Below are 24,308 nucleotides of genomic sequence, written 5' to 3' on the forward strand. Positions count from 1 at the left end.
ATTTATTTTATTTTTTAGATTATAATCCACTATTTATTTTGTTGCTCAAATTGTTCCAGCTTTAGCTAGTGAAAGACCTGAATTTAGATGTTACAGAGTACAAAAAGTTTGTTGATATGGTTTCAGATTCCACACGACAATTAACCTTTAAAAACCTACCACTTGCTGAGTTTGGCATAGGACCTGAAAACAATAACCACGATTATCTGAAAAGGCTGTTAAGTATTCCTGCCTTCCCCAGCACATACCTGTGTGACTAGATTATATTCATGAACTTCAACAAAAATAACATTTTAAAAAATTGAAGTATAGTCACTTTACAATGTTGTGGCAATTTCTGGTGTACAGCATAATGTTTCAATCATACATATACATGCATATATTTGTTTTCATATTCTTTTTCATTATAGATTACTACACGATGTGGAATATAGTTTCTTGGGCGATAGAGTAGAAACTTATTGTTTATCTATTTTATATATATAAATTAATTAATATTTGTAAACCTTGAACTCCTAATTTATCCCTTCCCATCCCTTCCCTCTCTGGTAACCATAAGGTTGTTTTCTATGTCTGTTGAGTCTGTTTCTGTTTTGTAAATAAGTTCATTTGTGTCTTTTTTTGTAGGATTCCACATATAAGTGATATCATATGGTATTTTTCTTTCTCTTTCTGACTTACTTCACTTAGAATGATGATCTCCAGGTCCATCCATGTTGCTGCAAATGGCATTTTATTCTTTTTTTTGACTATGTAGTATTCCATTGTATATGTATGTATACACTATAACTTCTTTATCCAGTCATCTGTCAATGAACATTTAGGTTGTTTCCACATCTTGGTTATTGTAAATAGCATTGCTATGAACATTGGGCATCTATCTTTGTGTATTAGAGTTCCCTCCAGATATAAAACAACATATTGAATGCCGAAGCAGGTATGAGAATCCAGCCATCTTCTATTAAGCCAGACATTAAAGAATTTGTAAAAATATAAACATTACTCTTCTCACTAATTTTTTTTATTTTGCAAAATATGTTTTTCATTTTTACATGTAATGAGTTTCTTATTTTAAAATTATTGTATTTAATTAATTAATATATGTATTAAAAATTTCTTTTAATTTTTTGTTTGGTATATATCGATAGATATAACCCACAAAAACCAAACTTCTTTGGTTCCTCATGAATTTTAAGAATTTAAAGGAGTCTTAACACCAAAATGTTTGAGAACTACCCTTCTAGGCTATTTTTAGATGATAATTTCAACTCTTTTTCTTCTTTCAAAAAGTTTTTCCTTCTATTTTATTTATTTATTAAAATTTTTGTATAATTTCCTGTGCTATACAGTATATCCTTGTTGCTTATTTATTTTCTGTATAGGAGTTTGTATCTGTTAATCCCATACTCCTAATTTGTCCCTCCCTCCTGCCCTGTCCCCTTTGGTAACCACACGTTTGTTTTCTACACCTGTGAGTCTATTTCTTTTTCATATATACATTCATTTGTATTATTTTTTTAGATTCCATATGTAAGTAATATATAGTATTTGTCTTTCTCTGTCTGACTTATTTCACTAAGCGTAATATTCTCTCAGTTCATCTATGTTGCTGCAAATGGCAGTATTTCATTCTTTCTTACGGCTGAGTGATATTCCATTGTGTGTATGTGTATGTATATGTGTGTGTGTATCATATCTTCTTAATTCAGTTGTCTGTTAATGGGCATTTAGGTTGCTTCTATGTCTTGGCTGTTATAAATAATGCAGCTCTGAACATTGGGGTGCATATCTTTTTGGATTAGTGTTTTTGTTTTTTCTGGATATGTACCCAGGAGTCATGTGACAGTTCTATTTTTGCTTTTTTAAGGAGTCTCCATACCGCTTTCCAGTGACTGCACTAATTTACATTCCCACCAGTGTACAAGGGTTCCCTTTTCTCCATATCCTCTCCAGCATTTGTTATTTGTAGACTTTTTGATGATAACCTTTCTGACAGGTGTGAGGTAATACCTCATTGTGGTTTTGATTTGCATTTCTTTAATAATTAATGACGGATTATTTCAGCTCTTTTTCTACTCACTTATAAACAGTCAACTTCAGTGGTTATCTGTGGAAAATTTTCTATCTTTCTCTGAACCTGTCATTGTGTATTGAAATGAATGTACAAATACACAGTAATTCTAATACTAGCCTGTCTTAACGTCTACCAGTTAGTTTCAAAGTAAAATAGTATATAAACAGTCACCATCAGAAGTTGTCTTTAGCACAGGACCTGACATATAGGTGATCAATAAATATTTGTTGATTGAATAAGTAATCATTGACATTTATTGTTCTCTCTCTAAAAATCCAGATTAGCAATGAAATTGAGAATGTGATAGAAGAATCCACAAAACCAGCAGCTGAGCAGGTTGCAGAATTCAGTATCCACCTTTTGGGAGAGCAATACAAGAAAGAACTACAGGATCCCTCCAGCTTCTACCACCAGCGCCTTGCGGAAGAGTTTATTTCAGAGGTGGTGATTTTTTTGGTATACAAGATAGTTTGCTGGGGTTGTAGTTTTCCCATATTCACAACACTGGTTAAATGTAGGTTTAGAATTCAAACTCTCCACCTACTTGGTTCAGGGAGTGGTGACTTAGTCATTTCTTCAGAAAATGCTGTGAAAAGTTCACAGAAAGACAGATAAATTATTTCAATGAAACAAAATTTTGTACGCATTTGCCATCTACTAACAAATAAATGCTATTTCCAATGTTTGCTGCACAGCCAAGGAAGAATGTGTTCCATGGCATGGTTTTAACTTGACAATATTTGGAGAAATGAGCATCTTTGAGAAACTATATACAGTGTGTCATTTTTCTTGAGGGAACATTAAACTTAATTTCTTTTTAATTTATAGTTGTTATTCTTTTAAATTGAAAATTTTTGACCAGTTAATACATAGATGGTACGTGGTACCACGTTCAAAGGACAAAAGGACATCCAATGAAAAGTAAATTTCCCTCTTATTGGAAGTATTTTAAAAAAGAGGTTTCTTTAAAGAATTGTACAGTAGCCCATCCCACAACTTTAGTTTCTGGAAGAATTCTATATAGGAGTTGAACTCAAGATTCTTTCCATCGGAAATGACCCATTCTTGGCCCTCTTCTTGTGTGATTTTGCTCTTGTGTAGACAGTAGGGCATTGAGTGCCCGTCTACCCTCTCTGCCCAGTGAGAGTGCACATCATTCCTTCCTGTTTATTTCTTTTCCATCCCTCTTGATGGGGTTCTCCTTGGCCAAGTTTTTTAATTCCATTACCTTGGACTAATTTCTTCCTCTAGACACTGTGTCTAGATGAGAAATAAAAATGTGCATCTTTCAGCCAAAGAGCATCATTGCAGCCATCAGACATGGGGAGTGTAGGCCAGATGATTGATTTTCCTAGCTGTGTGGCCAAGCTGTGAGTCTGGGTGGTATGTGGAAGAAATGTTAGCCAGGCCAGTGGCCACCTGGCATCAGATAGTGTCTTGGATCAGCTGTTTGGTTCTTTCTGCCCTTGGATTAAGGAATTTTTAATAAACCTCTGTGTTTGGGTAAACAATTGCTCAGAATGACTGCACATTTGGAGAAAGTCTAATAAACACTCTGAAAAACATTTCCAGTAGGGACTTTATGAGGTAGGTAGCTATTGGCTTGAAGTTATTTGAGGGCAGCGAAGGGTCTGGGCCTACACGAAACAATTCCTTCTCTGGCCTGTTTCTACATCCCCATCCCTTTACCCAGAATAAAATGTCTCCCAGTAACCACTTCTCTGTGCGAAACTGCAGAGTCAGGATCATGTCTAAGAAGGTCCTGTCGCATGTTTACTGCAAACTGAAGGAGGCCATTTAGCTCTCTCCCTGCAGGACACAGTCACGGGGATTGTTCCTTCTGTACTATTTCTTAGCAAATACAGGAAGATACCCAGGGGAAAAGGAAGCCTGCTTGGGAAGGATTGAGGTGTAGGGGCTGTTACTCTTTTTTTATGAGAAGAGTAAGATAAACTTGGGACAACACCAAGAATGACATCAGGGCAGGAAAGGTCATTGTGATAGGCTTGGGCATGTGGATACCTGAAGACAGCCATGGTATCAACACAGCATCCTTGCATAGTGCTCTGTGTTCTGCAGGCTGCTGTATGTTGGTTTGCTAACAGCAGTCATGTGGGCGAGCATCTCCATTTTATAGATGAAGCCCAGGAGGGTAAGTAACTTGTTCATTGTTATTTCAGCTTCTAGGAGTAGAAGGGAAAATCAGGTTTCCTTCCTTTGAAGTGTTCCTTCCTTTATATCACACAGCATTCCCTTCATTCTAAATCAGGTGAGAAGTTGTGGTGAGCCTCACAGTTTTCCCAGTCCTGGCCCCAATTTTAAACTATATTTATCATGAGTCAAAGGAAAGAGAATGAGACATGTAATTCTGTGGGAAGCATTTGGGTGTCAGTGTTAGAAAGATTGGAAATTAAATAAATTCTGATTCAGTCACTCACCAAATGCATAATCCTGGGCAAGTTAGTTGACGTCTCGGAGCCTCAGTTTTCTCAACTGTAGAACTGGGAATATATATACCTCTTGGGAGTGTTGAAAGGACTAGAAGTAATATTTCAAAGCACTAGTCACAGAGCAGTCACTCAATAAATTGCACCTATTATTAATCTTAATGTTAATAAAGTGGAATGACTTCTTACAACTGGACACCTGTAGCTAACTGGGGGTGATGGATTAGAATACCTATATGGTGCTTAGAATCAAGAGATGACAAAGCCCCAGATGAGATGGGTTTAGTGTTAATAATGAGATGCAGTTGTACAGTATTTTGCAGTTAATGGAGTACTATCAGCTACATTCATTTTTATCTTACAAAAGCTGATGTGGTTGTTGGGCAGGGAAGCACTAGTGCTATGAAAGAAGACTTGTGCATGGCCACCCTGCCAGCTAAAAGAGCTGGGACTGACCCTCACTCTTCGGATTCCCAGTCCTGCGAATTCTTTCCCTAACCCCACCCTCCAAGAATTACAGCACTTCTCTCTTTTATTCTGAGAATAAAACAAGGTGAATTCTTACAGCCAAAAAGTATCACAGGTTTGGATTCTCTGTCCAAAGGCATGAAGATCTTCAGTGAACCAAGATTTTTGAAAAATCCCATTCTCCTGATTATATAAGGACTTAGTTTTAAAAGCAGGTACCCAGAAGGGGAAGGTAGAGCTCAGTGGTAGAGGGTATGCTTAGCATGCACAAGGTCCTGGGTTCAATCCTCAGTACCTCCATTAAATGTAGGTAAATAAGCCTAATTACCCTCCCCCTCAAAAAAGCAAAAATGAAACAAAACCAAAAACCAAAAAAAAAAAACAAGCAGATACCCAGAAATGTCCACAAGTCCACTAACAACTTACTTCTCATGTTGTAGTGTTAGCCTTGTAGTGACTTTTCTGGTCACCTTCTGAAACATGGATTTAATGTTCAATTTTGTTAAATATGTTTTTGTGTATAACCTGATTTTTTTTTTTTAGGTATTTAGTCCAATCTAGCATTTTTTTCTCCTCTAGTCACTAAGCTTATATTGATTCACGTGGCTAGATTTTAAAGACTCAGTAATAAAACTGGTTCCTACAATTGTGATGCTCATAGTTGAGCTTTTGACCAGTGAAGTTACCCAGTGACTGCTTCATAACCCCCTTTGTGACGATCAGTCATCAAGGCCTAAAGCCCAGGTCTGCAGGTTTCTTTCTTAACGTTAACTGTGTTCATAGTCCCTTGTGTTGTAGGAATAGGAAACAGATGCCACCAGACACTTTACGCTGAACACTTGACTGTGTGTCAGTGTGTGTGCTGTGACCAGATTTCTAATCCATACAATTTCATTAGAAAATATTATTACATTTTTTTTTTGGAAACTAGTCCTTTTCATATTGCATCACATAAAGGAAAAAATAGTGCTTTGCCAATAAAAGTATGCTTTTTATAATTTGGAAAAAAACCAGTATTAAATCACATCAGGGGAGGGTTTGGCTCAGTGGTAGAGTGCCTGCTTAGCATGCACAGGGTCCTGGGTTCAATCTCCAGTACCTCCACTGAGAAAGAAAGAAGCCTAATTACTGTCCCCCAAATAAAGCACATCAACACCTTAAAAAAAAAACAACAAAATGAAAACAGACAAATGTGGCCATGTTGTGGTGAAAACTATTTTCTAACATAGTAACTATTATAATTTTCTTAACTTTCTGACCCATATATATCCATGTATGTGTACAAGCTTCTAATAGTTGTAAATAGTGCACTTTATATTCTACTCCGGAAAGCATTTTTTTCTTTGTACTTTTTTACATTTCTACATAGTTATAAAAATTTTTTTTAACAGGTTGAAAATGCATTTACTGGGTTACCAGGCTACAAGGACATTCGTGTACTTGACTTTAGGTAAATAGACTTTAAAAATGCACTTGTTTTGCAACATTCTTTATTTCAAATGGAATATCTTTTGTGTTTAGTATATATCCACTAACTACAATGATTCAAAATGATGTGAATGCTGTAATTCAGTGCTATTTTGTTAAGTTCATATTCTTAATCCTAGTTTTTCAGATGAGGAAACTGAGCTAGAAAAAGGTAAAATAATATATTCAGGGAGACACTCTAGATTTGTAGTTAGGCCAGGGTAAAAACTTAGGAATTCATGTCCCCAGCTTGCTGCTGCTAAGTTACACTGCTTTAATTTGGCACTGAGGGGAGCCTAAAATCAGATTAGATGTGACCTCAGCAAGCTACTGAAGTTTGTCAGTGCTCTACTGAGTTGACTTTGACGTCTTGGTGTAAGGCCACTCTGGAGGGAATGCAGTCATCAACATAACAGTTCCGGCTAAATTAGACACATCTTTTAAAGCTATCTCTTCCTTGCTTAAGACTCACAGCGTAATAACTTGTGAGTATTTATGGAGCGAATACTTTGTACTAGCCACTTCACTTTCCTGACCTCATATAATCTTCAACCTTCCCGGCATAAATAGTAGTAGTAGTACGTACTTTGCTGAGGAGCACATAGATTTAAAAGGATGAAGTATTAAGCCCAAGGTCAGAGCGTTCGTGAATTAGAGTGGAAGAGGGATTTTGAAACAAAGTGGCTGACTTTATAGTTTTCTCTCTTAACCCTCATGCTAGACTCAGTACTCAGAATTTATGAGTGACGGCTGTGGCCCATCTTTCGGATGCAGGGGAGCATGAGTGGGGATGTGTAACCTCACGGCAAAATTAACAGTGTCAACCTTTTAACTTAGGCATAGCCTTGTCACAGCTTCTGGGTTTACCAGAAATAATAGCAAGCACTTACTTAGCATTTACAGCATGCCAGACTTCCTATCTATATTAATTCATTTAATCCCAACAGCCATGCTAAGAGATACTTACTATTATCCTCATTTTTTCTGATCAGAAAACCGGAGCACAGGGAATTTAAATACTTTATATTTATCTAAGAACACTCAGCTAGTTATTGGTGCAGGGGAGAGGACCAAGATGGTAAATTGACCCTCCACCTACCCTCACACCATGACCAGTCTCCCCAGTTCAACCTGAGCACTTTTCACAGAATATTGCCTCCCCATTGTGACTAAAGCTCACATGAGAACCTGAGAATGTGAGGCCTTTATTAAAAAATACTTTTGGAATACTTTGGGTAAATTATTTATTTATTTATTTATTTTTGTTTCTCATTTTCTTTACCTGTAATATGGGGATGCTAATGGTCCTTAAAAAGTTTTCATGAGGATTGTATAAATTAATTTTTATAAAATGCTTAGCACAGTTCCTGGCATATGGGAAGTTCTATTAAGTGTCTGTTACGTAAAATAAATAATATTAAAGGCTATGCAGTAACCTATAGATTAGCCAGTCCTGACCTTTCCTTATCCGTGGGACCTTACTGTGTACCATCTGATTTTTTCTTCTCTTCTCTTCTCTTCTCTTCTCTTCTCTTCTCCTCTCCTCTCCTCTCCTCTCCTCTCCTCTCCTCTCCTCTTCTTTCTTTCTTTCTTTCTTTCTTTCTTTCTTTCTTTCTTTCTTTCTTTCTTTATTTCTTTATTTCTTTATTTCTTTTTATTGAAGTATAGCAAATTATAATGTGTCAATTTCTCATGCACAGCACAATGTCCCAGTCATGCATATACATATATATATATATTCATTTTCATATTCTTTTTCATTAAAGGTTATTACAAGATATTGACCATAGTTCCCTGTGCTAAAGAAACTTCTTCCCTTTTCATTTATTTTAATACCACAGAACACATTGTATCCCCCCAAAAGTGTTCCTAATTTTGTTAATGCCAACAACTGGAGTCTTCTGCTGATCTACTGAAAAAAGTTTATTTATAAAGAGATAACCATATATTAATTGTTTAGAAGTATTTTTTAACAAAGCTTAAAGACAGTAAAGACTATTGATTTTAAAATAGAACACTTTCTCCACTTTTGCGCACTTCCTTCAATGTACAGAAATCTGTCATTATCTGGTACTATACAAGCATTTTCATTTAAGGAAACACTTAAGAGGAAATATGTTAAGAACTTGCACTTTGATGAGTTATATGACAATTATAACTATCCTAAACTCTGTTTAACACTTCCAATTTTTATTTTCAGGTCCCCTGAGGAAAGTGGCAGGTAGAGTACTTTTTGGCACTTTACTGTTCACTGAATGAAGAGGTGGTTTAGAAAATATGGTAGCCTTCAGTCAAAGGGAGCATGCCTCAGTTCCTTTGTCCTTGCCAGTATCACTGTCCATCTCCTTACAGATCAGGAGTCAGCAAACCTTTTCTATTAAGAGTTGGATAGCAAATATTTTAAACAATTTTTACATCATGCAGTCTCTGTGGCATCTATTCAACTCTGTCACTATCAAATGAAAGTAGATATAAGCAATACATTGAAAACATTTATTGTATTCTAATAAAACTTATTTATGGACCCTGAAATCTGAATTTCATATAATTTTCATATATCACAAAATATTGTTGTTTTGATTTTTTCAAACATTTAAGAATATAAAATCCATTAACTCATGGACAGCAGGCTAGCTTTAGCTCACAAGCTATAGTTTACAGACTCCTCTCATACACTACTGACTGACAAATAGTTTTTATTTTATTTTTATTTTTAAATTTTAGTTTTTTTTACTGAGGTATAGTTGATTTACAATATTATGTAAGTTTCAGATGTACAACATAACAATTCACTATTTTTAAAGGTTATACTCCATTTATAATTATTATAAAATATTGGCTATATTCTTTTTATAATATAATCTGACAAATACTTTAAAATATTGAGTTACACTTAATTTAAAATTGGAATGAAATTGGCATTAACGTAAACACTTTCAAGTATACTGTTATCATTCAGTGGTATAATCAAATATCACTTGTAGTGGTAAATAAAGGGGAAAAAGCTGATCTCTATCATAGTTCATTTGCAAAAACAGCTGCTTTCTGGAATTTCTTAGAAGCATAATATAAAAGCATAGTCAGTCCCCCTTTTTGAAGGTATTTTTGCCTTTGAATTCAAGTTTATTTAAAATTGACTTTCTCTTGGAAGATTGATAAGCATAATATAGAATTTACGAAGCAAATTCATAGGGTAACTGTTTCTATATTTAGAGATACAGTAATACTCCTTCATCGTAATATATTTTCTTTTAAAAATATTTTTATTTTTAATTGAAGTATAGCAGATTTACAATATTATACTAGTTTCAGGTGTATAATAAAGTGATTCAGTACTTTTATAGATTATACTCTGTCTAAAGTTATTATAAAATATTAGCTATATTCCCAGTACTGTGCAATATACCCTTGTAGCTTATTTATTTTGTACGTAGTAGCTTGTATTTCCTAGTCCCTACCCCTATTTTGCCCCTCCCCTCCCCTTTCCACTAGTAACCACTAGTTTGTTTTCTGTATCTGTGAGTCTGTTTCTGTTTTGTTATATTCGTTTTTTTTTTTTTTTTTTAGATTCCATATGTAAGTGATAACTTATAGTATTTGTCTTTTTCTGTCTGATTTGTTTCACTAAGTGTAATACCTCCAGGCCCATCCATGTTGTTTTGCCTTCATTTATATAAGATATAAATATAATATCTTATATTTGTAAAGGGCTTTCTGACTTCTTCATTTTCACTTATATTATTTTAGCAAGTATTTACTAAGCGTCTGCAATTGGGCAAACCCTGCACCTGTAAAAATGAATAATACTTGGGCTCCAGCCTCTAGGAACACATGGTCTAATTAAGAGTGCTTTCAGAGATATGTCAAAGTACTGGTTCTTTTATTTATTTATTTTTGCTTTATTTCCTTATGTCCCTGTGAGATAGTGAAAATGAGAGTTAATATTCATTCTCCTTTTAGAGGTGAGGAAATTTTGTCTTAGAGAGGCACATTGATTTGCCATAAGTTATATGACTCGAAGGTATGAGATATTTACCCAAGTTAATCAGAATTTGGGTGTCTGTACTCTTACTATAGGCAGACTGCTCTTTGTGTATGTATTATAGGTATATGTGTTGATTGTCAGTATTCAGTCAAAAGGCCTGATTGTTTAATTGCTGCCCTTATTAGAATGTTAAAACAATCCAAACTCTAATGTTAACCCTATGATCAAAGAATGGTATTCAGTTGCTGAGTGCTAAGTTCTCTATAGCAGCACAGATAGCAATTCAATATGAAGTCATTAGATTTTATGATAGAATTGTTAACCTAGGTACAGTTTTTAAAATTGTTCAGTGTTGTCAGATAGTGACCAGTTGACAGAGTTTACTTATAACTTTTTGGCATACTTTTATTCTGAGCTGTGTATGAATGAATGTGTGGCACAGAAATAGTCCGTATAGTATACAACCTTTCTCTCTCTCCACAAAATTTATATGCACGTGAAATTTTCTGTTTGCTTGTACCTCTTTCAAGATGCACACATTAAGTTAGTAGGACCTATTTGAAGTGAATCAACAAAATATCTGCCTGGTATACATGCTTCAAAACTTCAACTCCAGGCTTTGTAAGTATGCACCTTCTTCCTAACAGAAGTGTGAGAGAAGAAGGGATATCTGAGTTCCTCTGAAATACCTTTAACTTGATTTATCTAAATGAGATGTAATGTCATAATTTATTTCTACTTAAAATCTGCTCATATCAAACAGCCAATCAGGGCATTGGAGGTGAGAGAATAGGAAATGGTAAATTTCACCTCCACAAGATTGGTGTCTCTGGAAGTAGCTGTCAGACAGAGAAGGTTTCCTCTATGTAGCAGTTGTTTCAGTGTCATTTAGAAGACATGGGATGATGATATATTGGTGGTTGGTTAATCTGGAGTTGCTGAGTGCAGTAAGCCAGCACAGCTTTCTTCAATCAGATCATGTCTGGTCACCAGTGTGCATTCTGCTTTTTATTTGCTTCCTTGTTCTGCTGGCTTTCCTTTATTCTATTCTGCATCTTGAGATGTCCCCATTTGCCATGCCAGAACTTAGTCTGTTACGCTGAAGTTCTTCAATCTCAGAATAGGTGGTTTTCTGATACTTCAAGCATTTCTTTGAATTCTCTTTCCAGGACAAAAACTTGGTAGTAAATTGCAGTATCTCTCTGAGGCATTTTATCTTCTTTGATGAATTTATCCTCACTAGACAGGTAGATTATATGAGAAGTATTATTTTTAGATGTCCAAGAGAAACATTGGAAGACAAATTATATTTTGCCAATAAAGAACAAGGCCAGTAATCTAAACCAGACTGCCGGGTTTGCACAGATTTCTTGATCCAGGAACATCTCTTGGTCTTCTCCCTGTGACATTTAAAAGCATGCAGAGCACATGGTAGGCTTTCAGTAAAGACTTGATCTCTTTGTCTGATTTTCTTTACAGCCTGGGAACCAACTCAAGCGCTAACTGGCACAGCCTTTTCTTCTTCTCTCTCTTTTTTTTCTCCCTTATCACTGCTTCCTGTCTTAGAGCCATGTTAACATCTTAATAGACTGGGCAAAAACCCCAAGGAGAAGCTGGTCTTTCTGGAGATGTTGGCATGGTCCACTCCACAGAGCTTGGGAAGAGCATGCACATGCCCACAGAGTTGGGTTGTGGCTGTCTAGGAGTGTCCCTAAAATGATTACTCAGAGGACACAAATGTCTGAACGTTATATGTATGCTCTTTAGGGTGAAAAATTAATATTTCATATTTAGAGACGAAAAACCCTTCAGATTAAGTCAGGAGTATCACATACTGTCATTAAGTGGCACAAATTCAATGGTCTTACCTGCCTGCATTAGTGAATAAAGTTGAACATTTGTTTTTCATTATTTTCAGAAGTATGTATTAAACTACTGTGAGCCAGGCATTGTGCTAGATGCCTGGGACAAATGTGGTATGGTGAGTTCTGACCAGTAGGTGTCCCTCTTACTGTTTTATTTCACTGTGGGGCCATCATTTGGTTACTTTAGTGTTTTTTACTGAATTGATTTCTTTACAAAAGAAGATCAAAATTACCCACGAATCATCATATTCTGAAATGAAAAATTACGGGATTGAGGGAACTTCTGGACAACAGACAAGCAGATGTCTCGCCAGTTAGTAGAGCATCAAAGTGTCAAAATGCTCAATTACCACTTTAAAGCTCCCTAAACCACTTTGTTGGAAGTGGCAGCTTATCTGGGAGGAAAACCTTATTGAAGTTCCTCAGAGTGAGACAGAAGCATCATGCCTGGCTGCTTGTATGGCAGATGATGGATAATGCCGATATGGCATCCCCTGTAGACTAGGGTGTGATCTGCAGCAAACAGGCCCAGGGCAGGTCCAGAACTGCCGGTGCTTCCAGGAAGGAGAGGTCTCTAAAGACCAATTCATGCTTACCAAACCACGAAGTACAATGCATTCCCTAGGATGCAAGTTGATCTATTTAAAGCAAGAACTATGTCTGCCAACTGACCAATTAGTGCATTGGCTGGCTTATGCATTCTTTCCCCATCAACAGTCTGTAGGGAGTTACAATCAAAAGTTCCTTTTGCAGGCTTGAGATCAGAGAAGGGAAGTTGGGAGATCATCAAACCAGGTTAACCTATTGTAGCTGACTCTAACCTAGGAATCCGTGTTATAAGGAAGCCACAATACACTGATCAGAAGACTTACACTAAATAGTAACATAAATTAATTGACTAACCCCTTTTCTAGACTCCATGAGACCATACTCATTATGCTGATACTTTTTCTTTTTTTCATATATATGAATACCTTGAATAGGCTACAGTTTTCTCTTTGCATTCAGACAAGTATAGATTTCTGTTACTTGAATAGGCATTGGGTACCCGTTAGTGCCAGGGACCAAGCCAAACACTGGAGACAGAAACTCAAGGAGAGACTACAAAGCAGTCACTATAAGCAAAATCTTTTTACAAAACAACAAAGGCTGTAATCAAGGAATATATAAGTGAGCTCAGAGGAAGGAGTGCTGAATTTATTTGTATGCTTTGCTTTGGGCATCATTTTGCTCCTGTAGGATGTCTGAAGGTTGCAGATTGTTTCCACTTCACATTGATTTTAGTGGCTTATCTTTGGGAAAGTGGTGTTCTTTCCTCTACAGGGATCTTGGTGTGGCTGGCTGGGTGCTACCTCTGATGGCTGTGTCTCATAGACCGGCTGGGAGCCAGGGTGATGATTTGAGCAAAGCCATTCTCATAATGATTTTTTTCTGATAATAGTTTAATTAAAGGTACTGAGAGTAGTTCAGAATGCCATGCTGGAGTCAGGCAGATCTGTGTGTGAATCTTTACCCCCTAAATATTGTGAAATGCAGGTCTTTTGACTTCTTTAAAGCTCAGTTTCTTAACAATAATCTGAAGCTAATAAAACCTTCATATGGTTATTATGAAAATTAAATGAGATAAAGCATGTGAAATACCTGTCACATTGTAAGCACTTACAAAAATGTTAGCTTTTAGCTGTTAGGGAAATCTGAGTTAGAATGTAGAAGAAGTCCTATTGGCTTAACAATCTTATATTCCAATGTTATTTCTTCAAAATGACTATTATCAAATGACACATCAACTCCTACTGTTTCACTTTATCCTTTTATTCCAAGAAATCTTCTCTTTGCTTGTGGGAAGAGAGAGTGAAAATCAGGCCCCATTCCCAGACAGAGTTACTTCTTAGCACTTGTCAAAGTCTTATTCAACTCATTAGTGAGGGAGCCAGAAAGAAAACGAGAGCTAGTTTCTACAGCGTTTGAAAGAAATTTATATAGTTAATTGGGACAGGTTTGCTAAATTAGAGACAACATTGCTTAATGCCTTACAGGGTAGTAAAATCATAAACTGTGGAGTTATCACTCCTACCAGGCCAAAAATCTCGTCACATCTTAGTAGTTCTTTTACAATTCAGTATTAAACTTTATAGGACTGTAAATTGTCTGGGCTGTCAAACAAAAGTACCTCTCCTGAGAGACTTAGATAACTATCATATTAGAAAATATTCTAGGATGATATTTTAAAAACTCACAAATCATCAGTTTGCTTTATTTCCGAATATTTCATATTTTCCTTTCACAATAAATAACTATGTTTTAGTGAATAGTAATTAAACTTTTTCATTGCTTCACTCCCTGCTGTGGAGTACATAATTCATCCAGCAACAATAATAAAGAGATGCAAGAGGATTTCCCATTGTTGGAGTTAGAAGGCTTGGTTTTGTTTTGTTTTGTTTTGTTTTTAAATAGGGAAAGGAGGAAGCAGGTTGATAGTGAAAAGGAGCAGTTGGTTTTGAAGGAGGAAAGAAGGGGTGAGAATGTTGGGGAGGAAGATGCTCGGCATTCTGCAGGGTTGACTCTGTGGCCTCCTTGGAACTCTTTCCATGTTCTTAGAGTTATGACCCTCTGTTCTCTGGGAAGAAGGGGATGGCCAAAGTTTACCCCGAGTCTGCAGAGAATGGTGATGGAATTTTGCTTTTTGAGACTCCTGAGGTTGAATATTTGTTCCCCAGGAGTTCAAAGCACCATTCTGTGTGTTTCCTTAAAAGGACCTGATCTGTTTTCCCTTTTCATCCATAGTGGCGTAGATGTTCACTATGCAGTTACCTTCAATGGCGAGGCCATCAGCAATACCACCTGGGACCTAATTAGCCTTCACTCCAACAAGGTGGAGAACCATGGTCTTGTGGGACTGGATGACAAGCCCACTGCTGTCTACACAATTAGTAACTTCAGGGATTACATTGCTGAGACACTGCACCAGAAGTTTTTGCTGGGGAGCTCCTCTTTGAATCCAGATCCTGACTCCCTTCAGCTTATCGATGGTAAGTTTGATGTCCATTAAGTCCTTGTATGGTTCAACTTTCTTATTAAAATGAAAAAAAAAGTCACTTTAAATAGCTACTTCGTGGGAATCTTGAAATGAGTAAAAACTGCTTGAGAAATGAAAGAAGGTAATACAGGGGTGTCCTACATGTAATGATGGGAAGATTCTTTATGTTGGAGTCTTATAATCTAGACAGACTGTGCTAGTACAAGTCAAATATCTGAATAAAGCACCAAGCATTTTCTATGCAAGTACCCCCCATCTGTTCAACCCAAATCTGAGCTATAAAAAGGAGGAACTTGGGTTTCACTTGTCCCTGAACCTCAAATACAATAGTGTCTCCACTAAAAATGTTCTTTAATATTGTTCTTTTTTCAGTGAGAGGAATTTTACTTCCCCAAAGTGAAGACCAGGTGTGGAACACACAAAGTTCAGGTGTTCAGGAAACCTTACCATCTATTTTGGTAAGTATGTTTCTGTGTTTCATGCCTAGAACCAGGCCCTCAGGCTTCTCTCTTTGGTACACTCACCTGCTTACTTTGGCAACTTGAATTTCCCAAGCTGTTCCTATTTCAAATATTTTCTTACATCATCCTTGGGATGTTATTCATAGTTGTCAGATCACGGGTCCTAAATATTGATTCGGAAAATTTAAACCTTCAGCATGGTTAATTAAATGAAGTCCACACATTTGGCATTGCCAGACTCCACATGTGGTAGAAAACTTATTTATGGTTCATATTTATTTGGTGATAATTAAGCTATGAGTGCCACTGTGTTGTTCTTTAAAAGTTAGACAGAAATAGTTTTTATAGCCAAGATTATAAATTCATGTATGTAGGTACAGAGTATAGATTTTTGTCCCAAGGATTGTATTGAAGAAAAAGTTTAGACTCCAAAGCTTATAGAGCAGTGTGTGTATGGAGAGGAGGGAAGGAAGAATGAAACACTGGCTAGCTGACCAATGAGAGACTCCGAGTCAGGCTGCCTTTTCGCCTGGGCAGAAAACATTCCCATTTGCACAGAAACAGCATGGAATGAATTTTCTTTTTTGTTCTTATCACTCAACTGCCCTGGGCTCTCCTCTGTCCCCTTCAAACCTCCACTTGCCACATCACCTCTAGGGAAGCATCCAGTAGAATAGAAAGTGGCTTCCTCAAGTGCAGGTAAAACAACAGCCCCAACAACACTAGAGACTAAACTGTCTACAGTGACTACATTATCTTTTATTATCACACAGACACAGAATGGAGGCTGCCTTAATCCACATTCCCCGCTTCCTTCTACTCCTTGAGGCTTCTTTTCTGTCTCATGGGGCAGAAGATAAATTGTTGATTAATTTGAAATACTTGTTTCTTGGCTTTAATGCAGGAGTGGAAATTTAGAAAGCCTGCCCCAAATTGGCTTAACAATTAATTTGTGCAGCCATTACTTCTACTCAGTTATAGAGCAACTCAGTTTTGAAATGTGGAGTCACTGAAAATACTCTTTTCACTAAGTTCCATGTTGGAGAAAGATGGTTAGAGGGGGACTGACCTCAGAGATTACATTCATTTGGTGTTTATTTGTTCATTCACTCAAATATATTTATTTTGTGCTTTTCATGTGCCAAGTGCTGAGGAAACTAAGACAAATAAGGTGTGGCCTTGCCTACAAGAAGTTTCCAGTCTGGTTGTGGTAGACAGACCTCTACACAAATAATGTGGTGCTGTCATAGAAGTTCATTCAGGGTGTGGTGGCAAGGAGTGGTGATTCACAGTGAACATGGCACCTTTAGTCTCCGGTCTTCTAATCGCATTCTACTCAGGGCCTCTCTAATAACCACAATATTGTGATGATGTTTTAGAATGATGTTGGATAGACAAGGATTTCTGTATAAGCCGGGGTTGCAACCTGGAGACTAGCCATCTGGATCCAGCTAGAGGCCTGTGCTTTGGAGTCAAATTTTTTAAAAAGCCAATATTTAAAAATTAGGAGATTTTTGCATAAAAATGCAGGTTTCCAACTTCTTTGGAAAACCAGGAGATCTGGTATCATTAAGTTTACATTTCCCATTGCAAAAAGTGTCTAGAGCTTGGCTGAAAGAGGCCACACCCTTAATGATACCAAGCACTGACTAATTGGACTCATTGTCCATTTATATTGCCTGTTTTGTGGTTCTATTGGCATTTAAGCCAACTCCTTACTTTTCTGAATTTGAGGAGATATTGGAATGTTAATGGGTGATAATAAGGCATGAAAAAAAAGAATGATTAGTTAGAAGTGTCTGGTTCTTGCTTCTCCCCCATTTCCCCCTCTGTTCTTTAGTGGAAGTGAGATTTTTTTTTAACTAGATTTGATTTTTAGCAATTATTTTAGAGGTAAGAATGTTGGGATATTGGATTTGACACCTTTTGGCATCCTGATTTGGAAAATCACTTGTTGCACAGTAAGCTTCCTATAGCACTAGTAAGCTTTTCAGTTGGCATTAGCAGAAGTGAAACTGGCCAAGGTAATATTAAACCTGTTAATATACTACATTGAACTAAAAGAAGAATTCATAAGTTGAATTTGTTACCATGGGAACATCTATTCATATAAAAATAAATGAAGTGTTATTCCTGGCATGGATGTGTTCACCTTTTAAGATATATGAGAAAGCTTCATTGCTGTGCCATTGTTTTAGGGGGTACTTGTTTGGAAGATTTGGTCTTCCTTCATTTAAAAATTGATGTTGTTTACTTGCACATTTTATGTTGCTTACTTGTGACTTGACTTATTAAGGATAGAATGTTTTGTTTTAATTTTTATGTAATGAAAAGGAATTCAGCTTATAGATATATTGAAGTCATTTATTTCTTGAGGATTTCTTTTTCATTGAGGATTCAGCTGCTTTCTGATGTGTGTCTGGTCATAGGATCTGTCTGGTAAAACTCAGTTTCTTAAGTGTATGTCAAAGGGCTTAAGCCATCTCTCCTGGAAGTCTGAAAAAATGCGCACTTAGAATTTACAAGGATGCAAATATATCTGACTCAACTGGAAGCACAAGTGACTCTAACACATCTCTAGAAGTGGTTTTAAATAAGTAAGAGAAAAACAAGTGAATTCCCTGGTATGGTATGACCTGTCATCATCATAACTGCTATTCTGAGGAACAGTACTTGGTGTCGAGCAGATGGCCTTCTTACTTTTCACTGAATGTATATATGTAGTTTTAGATAATAGAAAAAAATGAGACAGGAAGAAACTTTTCCTTACATACAGACAGCCTTCATATTCAACATAGCAGACATTTAAAGAATAGAAAATGGTCCCGCCTCCTCTCTCTCCTTTGTGTTCAGCTGGGTCTTTTAGATCTGCGCACATACGCTAACCTGAATGAGAATAGGCTGCCAAGTCGGCCAGCTCCAGTTTCTCCTCTGGGAATCCTTTTGCCATGTGGGTATATACACTTGTATATCTCCTTCAATGAGTAGTCTGGTATAGTGGACAGAGCACTGGGATGGTTCCATGAACCTCAGTTCTTTATCTTTAATAGGCAAGGTTGGACTAAATATTCTTAAGAGCCTTTCTAGTTATAAAATTTGATTTGTTTGTTATGTTCACACATACGTGTATGCTCAGCCCTGCTTCCTAAGATAAGATTTTTATAAACCTAAAGATGGCCTTATAAATCACCCAAGCCTTTGGCAAAACAAAAGCTGGTATTTTTACTTAATTTTTTTTTTTTTTTTTACTTCTACATTCTTGACTTCAATTTATTGTCTTTTCATTTATGTGGAATTGAACTCTTGCTCTCTCCATCTGGTTCATTCTTTTTATTCCTCCCAGCTTTACTGAGATATAATTGACATACAGTGTTGTATAAATTTAAGGTGTACAATATGATGATTTGATACACTTATATATTATGAAATACTTATCACAGTACAGTTAGTTAATACCTCCATCACTTCACATAATTACCTTTTTTGGGGGCGGGGGGTGATAAGAACATTTAAGATAAACTCTTCAGGCAGCTTTCAAGTATGTAACACAGTAAACTATAGTTACCATGTTGTACATTAGATACCCAGAACTTATTCAGCTTGTAACTGCAAGTTTGTACCCTTTGACTGACATCTCTCCATCTCCCCAACCCCAGCCCCTGGAAAACCCCATTCTGCGATTTTTTTTTTATGAGTTTGGCTTTTTCACATTCTACATATAAGTGATATCATGCAGTTTTTGTCTTTTTCTTCTGCTTTATTGCACTTTAGCGTTATGCCCTCAAGGTCCATCCACATTGTCACAAAGGGCAGGATTTCTTTTTCATGGCTGAATAATATCCCATTGTGTGTACATAGCACATCTTCTTTAGCCATTCATCTGTTGATGGACACTTAGGTTATTTCCATATCATGGCTATTGTGAATAATGCTGCTGTGAACATGAAAGTGCAAGTATCTGTTTCACTTACTGATTTAATTTCCTCTATCCATATATCCAGAACTGGGATTGCTGGATCATGTGTTAATTCCATTTTTATAAAGGGAGGTAGTTAGGTTTATTTATTATTATTATTTATTTAATGGAGATACTAGGGATCAAACCCATGACCTCGTGCATGCTAATCATGTGCTCTTCCACTAAGCTATAGCCTCCCCTCTGTGGTAATTCTATTTTTAATTTTTTGAGGAACCTCAGTACTGTTTTCGACAATGGCTATAACTATTTACATTCCCATCAACAGGGCACATGGGTTCTCTTTTCCCCACACCCTTACCAACACTTTTCTCTTGTCTTTTTGAGAATAGCCATTCTAACAGATGTTAGGTGGAACTTTATTGTGGTTTTGATTTGCATTTCCCTGGTGATGTTGGGCATTTTTTCATGTATCTATTGGCAATTTGAAATCTTCTTTGGAAAAACGTTTATTCAGGTTCTTTGCCCATTTTTAAATGTCTTTGGTTGTTTTGTTTTTGCTGCTGAGTTGTGTGAGTACCTGATATATTTTGGCTGTTAACCCCTTATCAAATATATGATTTATAAATATTTTTTCCTATTACATAGGTTTCATTTTGTTAATTGTTTTCTTTTGCTAGGCAAACCTTTTTTAGTTTGATGTAGTCTCACTCATTGATTTTTGTTTTTGTTGCTTGTGCTTTTGGTGTCATTTCCAAAAAAACATTTTAAGACCAATGTCAGGGAGCTTTTTCTCTGTGTTTTTTCCTACATAAGATCTTAGGTTTAGGTCTTTAATTCATTTTGAGTTGATTTTTATGTATAGCAGAGGTAGAGGTCCAGTTTCTCTCTTTCTTTCTTTCTTTTTTTTTTTCCTGTAGCTGTCCAATTTTCCCAGTGCCATTTATTGAAGACACTATTCTTTCCCCATTGAGTCTTGGCTCCCTTGTCAAATATTAGTTGACTATATCTGCTAGAGTGTATTTCTAGGCTCTGGATTCTGTTCCATTTGTCTATGTGTCTATTTTTATGCCAGAACTGATTTATTTACTGTCAATTTGTAATATAGTTGGAAATCAGAAAGTGTGATGCCTCTAGTTTTGTTCTTCTGTCTCAGGATTGCTTTGGCTATTTGGGGTCTTTTGTGGATCCATACAGATTTTAGTATTGTTTGTTCTGTTTCTGTGAGAAATGCCATTGGAATGTTGATAGGGATTGCATTGAATCTATAGATTGCTTTTGACATTTTAACAATATTAATTCTTGCAATCCTTGAGCATGGAATATCTTTCCATTTATTTGTATCTCTTTTTATTTCTTTCATCACTGTCTTATAGTTTTCAGTGAATAGAGTTTTTACCTCCTTGGTTAAATTTATTCCTAGGTATATTACTCTTTTTGTTGAACTTGTAAATGGGATTGTTTTTATAATTTCTCTTTCAGATAGTTTGCTATTAGTGTATAGAAACACAACTGACTTTTGTATATTGATTTTGTATCCTGCAGCTTTACTGAACTTGTTTTAGATTAGTTACAATATTTTTTTTGTTCCAGTCTTTTGAGTTTTTTATATATAAGATTATGTCGTCTACAAATAGTGACAACTTTACTTCTTCTTTTCCCATTTTGGTGCCTTTTGTTTCCTTTTCTTGCCTAACTGCTCTGACCAGGACTTTTAGTACTATGCTGAATAGGAGTGGTAAGAGCAGGCACCCTGTTCTTGTTCCTGATCATAGAGGAAAAGTTTTTAACTCTTCACTGTTGAGTATGAGGTTAGCTATGGACTTGTCATATCTGACCTTTGTTTTATTGAGGTACATTCCCTCTATATCCAGTTTGTTAAGAGTTTTTTTTTTTTTATCATGAAAGGGTATTGTATTTTGTCAAATGCTTCTGCATCTATTGAGATGATTGCATAGTTTTTACCCTTCATTCTTTTGATATGGTGCATCACATTTATTGATTTGTTTATGTTGAACTATCCTTGCAGAGGTAAATCCCATTTGATCATGGTATATAATCCTTCTAATGTGCTGTTAAATTCAGTTTGCTAATATTTTGTTGGAAAATTTTGTATGTATTTTCATCAGGGATATCTATAGTTTTCTTGTAGTATTCTTGTCCGCTGTTGGTATTAGGTAATGCTGGCCTCTTAAAATGAGTTGAGAGTGTTCCCTCCTCTTCAGTTTCTTGGCAGAGTTTGAGAAAGATTAGCATTAATTCTTCCTCAAATGTTTGGAAGAATTCATCAGTAAAACCTTCTGGTCATGGCTTTTCATTGTAGGGAGGTTCTGATTACTGAGGTCTGTTTAGCTTTTCTGTTGCTTCATGATTCAGTCTTGGAGCTCTACTTGCTTCCCTTCTCTTTACCTTTTGTGTATCTACTGTAGGTTTTGTCTTTGTGGCTACCATCAGACTTACATGTATTATACACGTAACAGTCTATTTTATGCTCACTACATAACTTTGATGGCAAATGAAAAGTTTACCCTTTTACTCCTTCTCTTTTATGTTTTTGATGTCACAATTGACCTCTTTTTTATTGTATGTTCATTAACAAATTATTGTGGCTATAGTTATTTTTAATACTTTTGTTTTAACCTTTTTACTAGAATTAAGTGGTTAACACACAATATTACACATAATATTACAGTATTTGAATATATACTTACCTTTAGCAGTGTGTTACATATTTTCATATGTTTTCATGGTACAAATTAGTGTCCTTTCATTTTGGTTTGAAGAACTTTTAATATTTCTTGTAAGGCTGGTCTAGTGGTGATGAAATACCTCAGATTTTGTCAGAGAAGATTTTTATCTTGCCTTCATTTCTGAAGGACAGCTTTGCTGGATAAAGTATTCTTGGTTGGCAGGTTTTTTTCTTTCAGCACTTTGAATCTATCATCCCTCTCTCTCCTGGCCTGTTAGGTTCCTGCTGAGAAATCCACTGATAGCATGATGTGGGTTCCCTTGATGTAAGTTACAAACTTCTTTTCTCTTGGTGCTTTTAAGATTCTCTCTTTGTATTTAATTTTGACAGTTTTATTATAATATGTCTTGGAGAAGATCTTTTGAAGTTGAATTTGCTTGGGGTCCAATGAGCTTTGTGAACTTGGATGGTCAAATCTCTCCCTAAACCTAGGAATAAACTTAACCAAGGAAGAAAAACAAAACAAAATTAAAAAAAAAAAAAAAGCCCCAAAGCTAAATCTCTCTCTTCAGATTTGGAAAGTTCTCAGTCATTATTTCTTTAAATTAGCTTTCTACTCCCTCCTCCTTCTCTTCTCCTTCTGGAACACCACTGATTCACAGATTGTTTCTTTTGATGGTATCCCATAGTTCATGCTTTCTTCATTCTTTTTTATTCTCTTCTGACCAGACAACTGTCAGCAGTCCTGTCTTCTACTTCACAGATTCTTTCTTCTGCTCGATATATCCCATTGTTTATGCTCTCTTTTGCATTCTCCATTTCATTTATTGTATTCTTCAGCTCCAGGATTTTTGTTTGGCTCTTTCTGTGTGTGTATGTGTGTGATTTCTATCTCTTTGTTAAATTTCTTATTTTGTTTATGTTTTGATTTCTGATTTCATTGAACTGTCTTTCTGGTTTTTTATTGTAGCTCATTGATCTTCCTTAAAACAGCTATTTTGACTTTGCCAGGTAAATTGTAGACCTTCATGTCTTTGGGGTCAGTTACTGGAAGATTATTGTGATCCTTTGACGATATCATGTTCTTTGACATTTCATGTTCCTTAAAGTCTTTTGTTGTATTCACATTTGAAGTAGAAGTCATTTCCTCCAATCTTTACTGACTGACTTTAGGAGAGAAATATCTTCCATCAGCCCTGCTGGGATTCTGAGTTTTTCTCAGCCTCCTCTTGACACACGTTTTTCACACTTCTTGCTGCCTCAAGTGGCAAAGTCCTAAGCTTATATGCCTTCTCTTGATCCTGCAATGCACCAGACAGCTATCTTTTGGCTATTCCAAGGACAATACAGAAGCTCAAGTTGTAGTCTCTCTCTGGCCTATAGATTCAGGCCAGCTTTCTGTGCCTGCTCACTAATTGTCTGTCAAAGTTCCCTGTCTTTGCCAAAGGGAGTGTGCACAAGGAGCTAACTGTGAGGTGGAAGAGGTGTGTGTGGGGGTGCTCAGATGTGTTTTACTTCTATTCCTTTTTTTGACCAAAGCCACATTACCAAAAATATTTACTAGTATTGTACTATCCACTTTTCATCATTTCCCTCTTTATTTTCTAGATTAGAATGTATCCTCTACTGAGGAGTTTTTGTAAGTACCATATCTAGGTTCTACCCTCAGACCAGTTAAGTTAGAATCTCTGGGGTGTGGGGCCCGGGCATTGGTGTTGTTAAAAAGCTTGCATGTGATTTTAATGCTACTTAGATTAGAGAATGATTGCTCTTTTGTATTTCCCTTTTTCAGTTTTTAGAAATATTTTATGAATTCCTTCTTTGCATATGACACTTCTTATTTTTTGTTATTCAACATAGATTGGAATATATAAACTCCTGTCCATGTCATGGCCAGTT

At 36.1% G+C, this 24,308-nt stretch overlaps 1 protein-coding gene across 1 annotated transcript in view; it reads left to right on the forward strand.

Annotated features, from left to right (window-relative positions):
- IMPG2 (interphotoreceptor matrix proteoglycan 2) overlaps window positions 1-24,308 on the forward strand; it is a 64,832-nt gene that overhangs the window by 22,002 nt on the left and 18,522 nt on the right. The window contains exons 7-11 of the mRNA XM_031456565.2: window positions 2,354-2,515; window positions 6,381-6,439; window positions 8,657-8,677; window positions 15,091-15,335; window positions 15,716-15,801. Of these exons, the coding sequence (XP_031312425.1) occupies window positions 2,354-2,515; window positions 6,381-6,439; window positions 8,657-8,677; window positions 15,091-15,335; window positions 15,716-15,801 (573 nt within the window). The remainder of the gene's footprint in view (window positions 1-2,353; window positions 2,516-6,380; window positions 6,440-8,656; window positions 8,678-15,090; window positions 15,336-15,715; window positions 15,802-24,308) is intronic.

Source organism: Camelus dromedarius, chromosome 2 (assembly GCF_036321535.1).
Source record: "Camelus dromedarius isolate mCamDro1 chromosome 2, mCamDro1.pat, whole genome shotgun sequence".
In the NCBI taxonomy this organism is placed as follows: Eukaryota; Metazoa; Chordata; class Mammalia; order Artiodactyla; family Camelidae; genus Camelus; species Camelus dromedarius.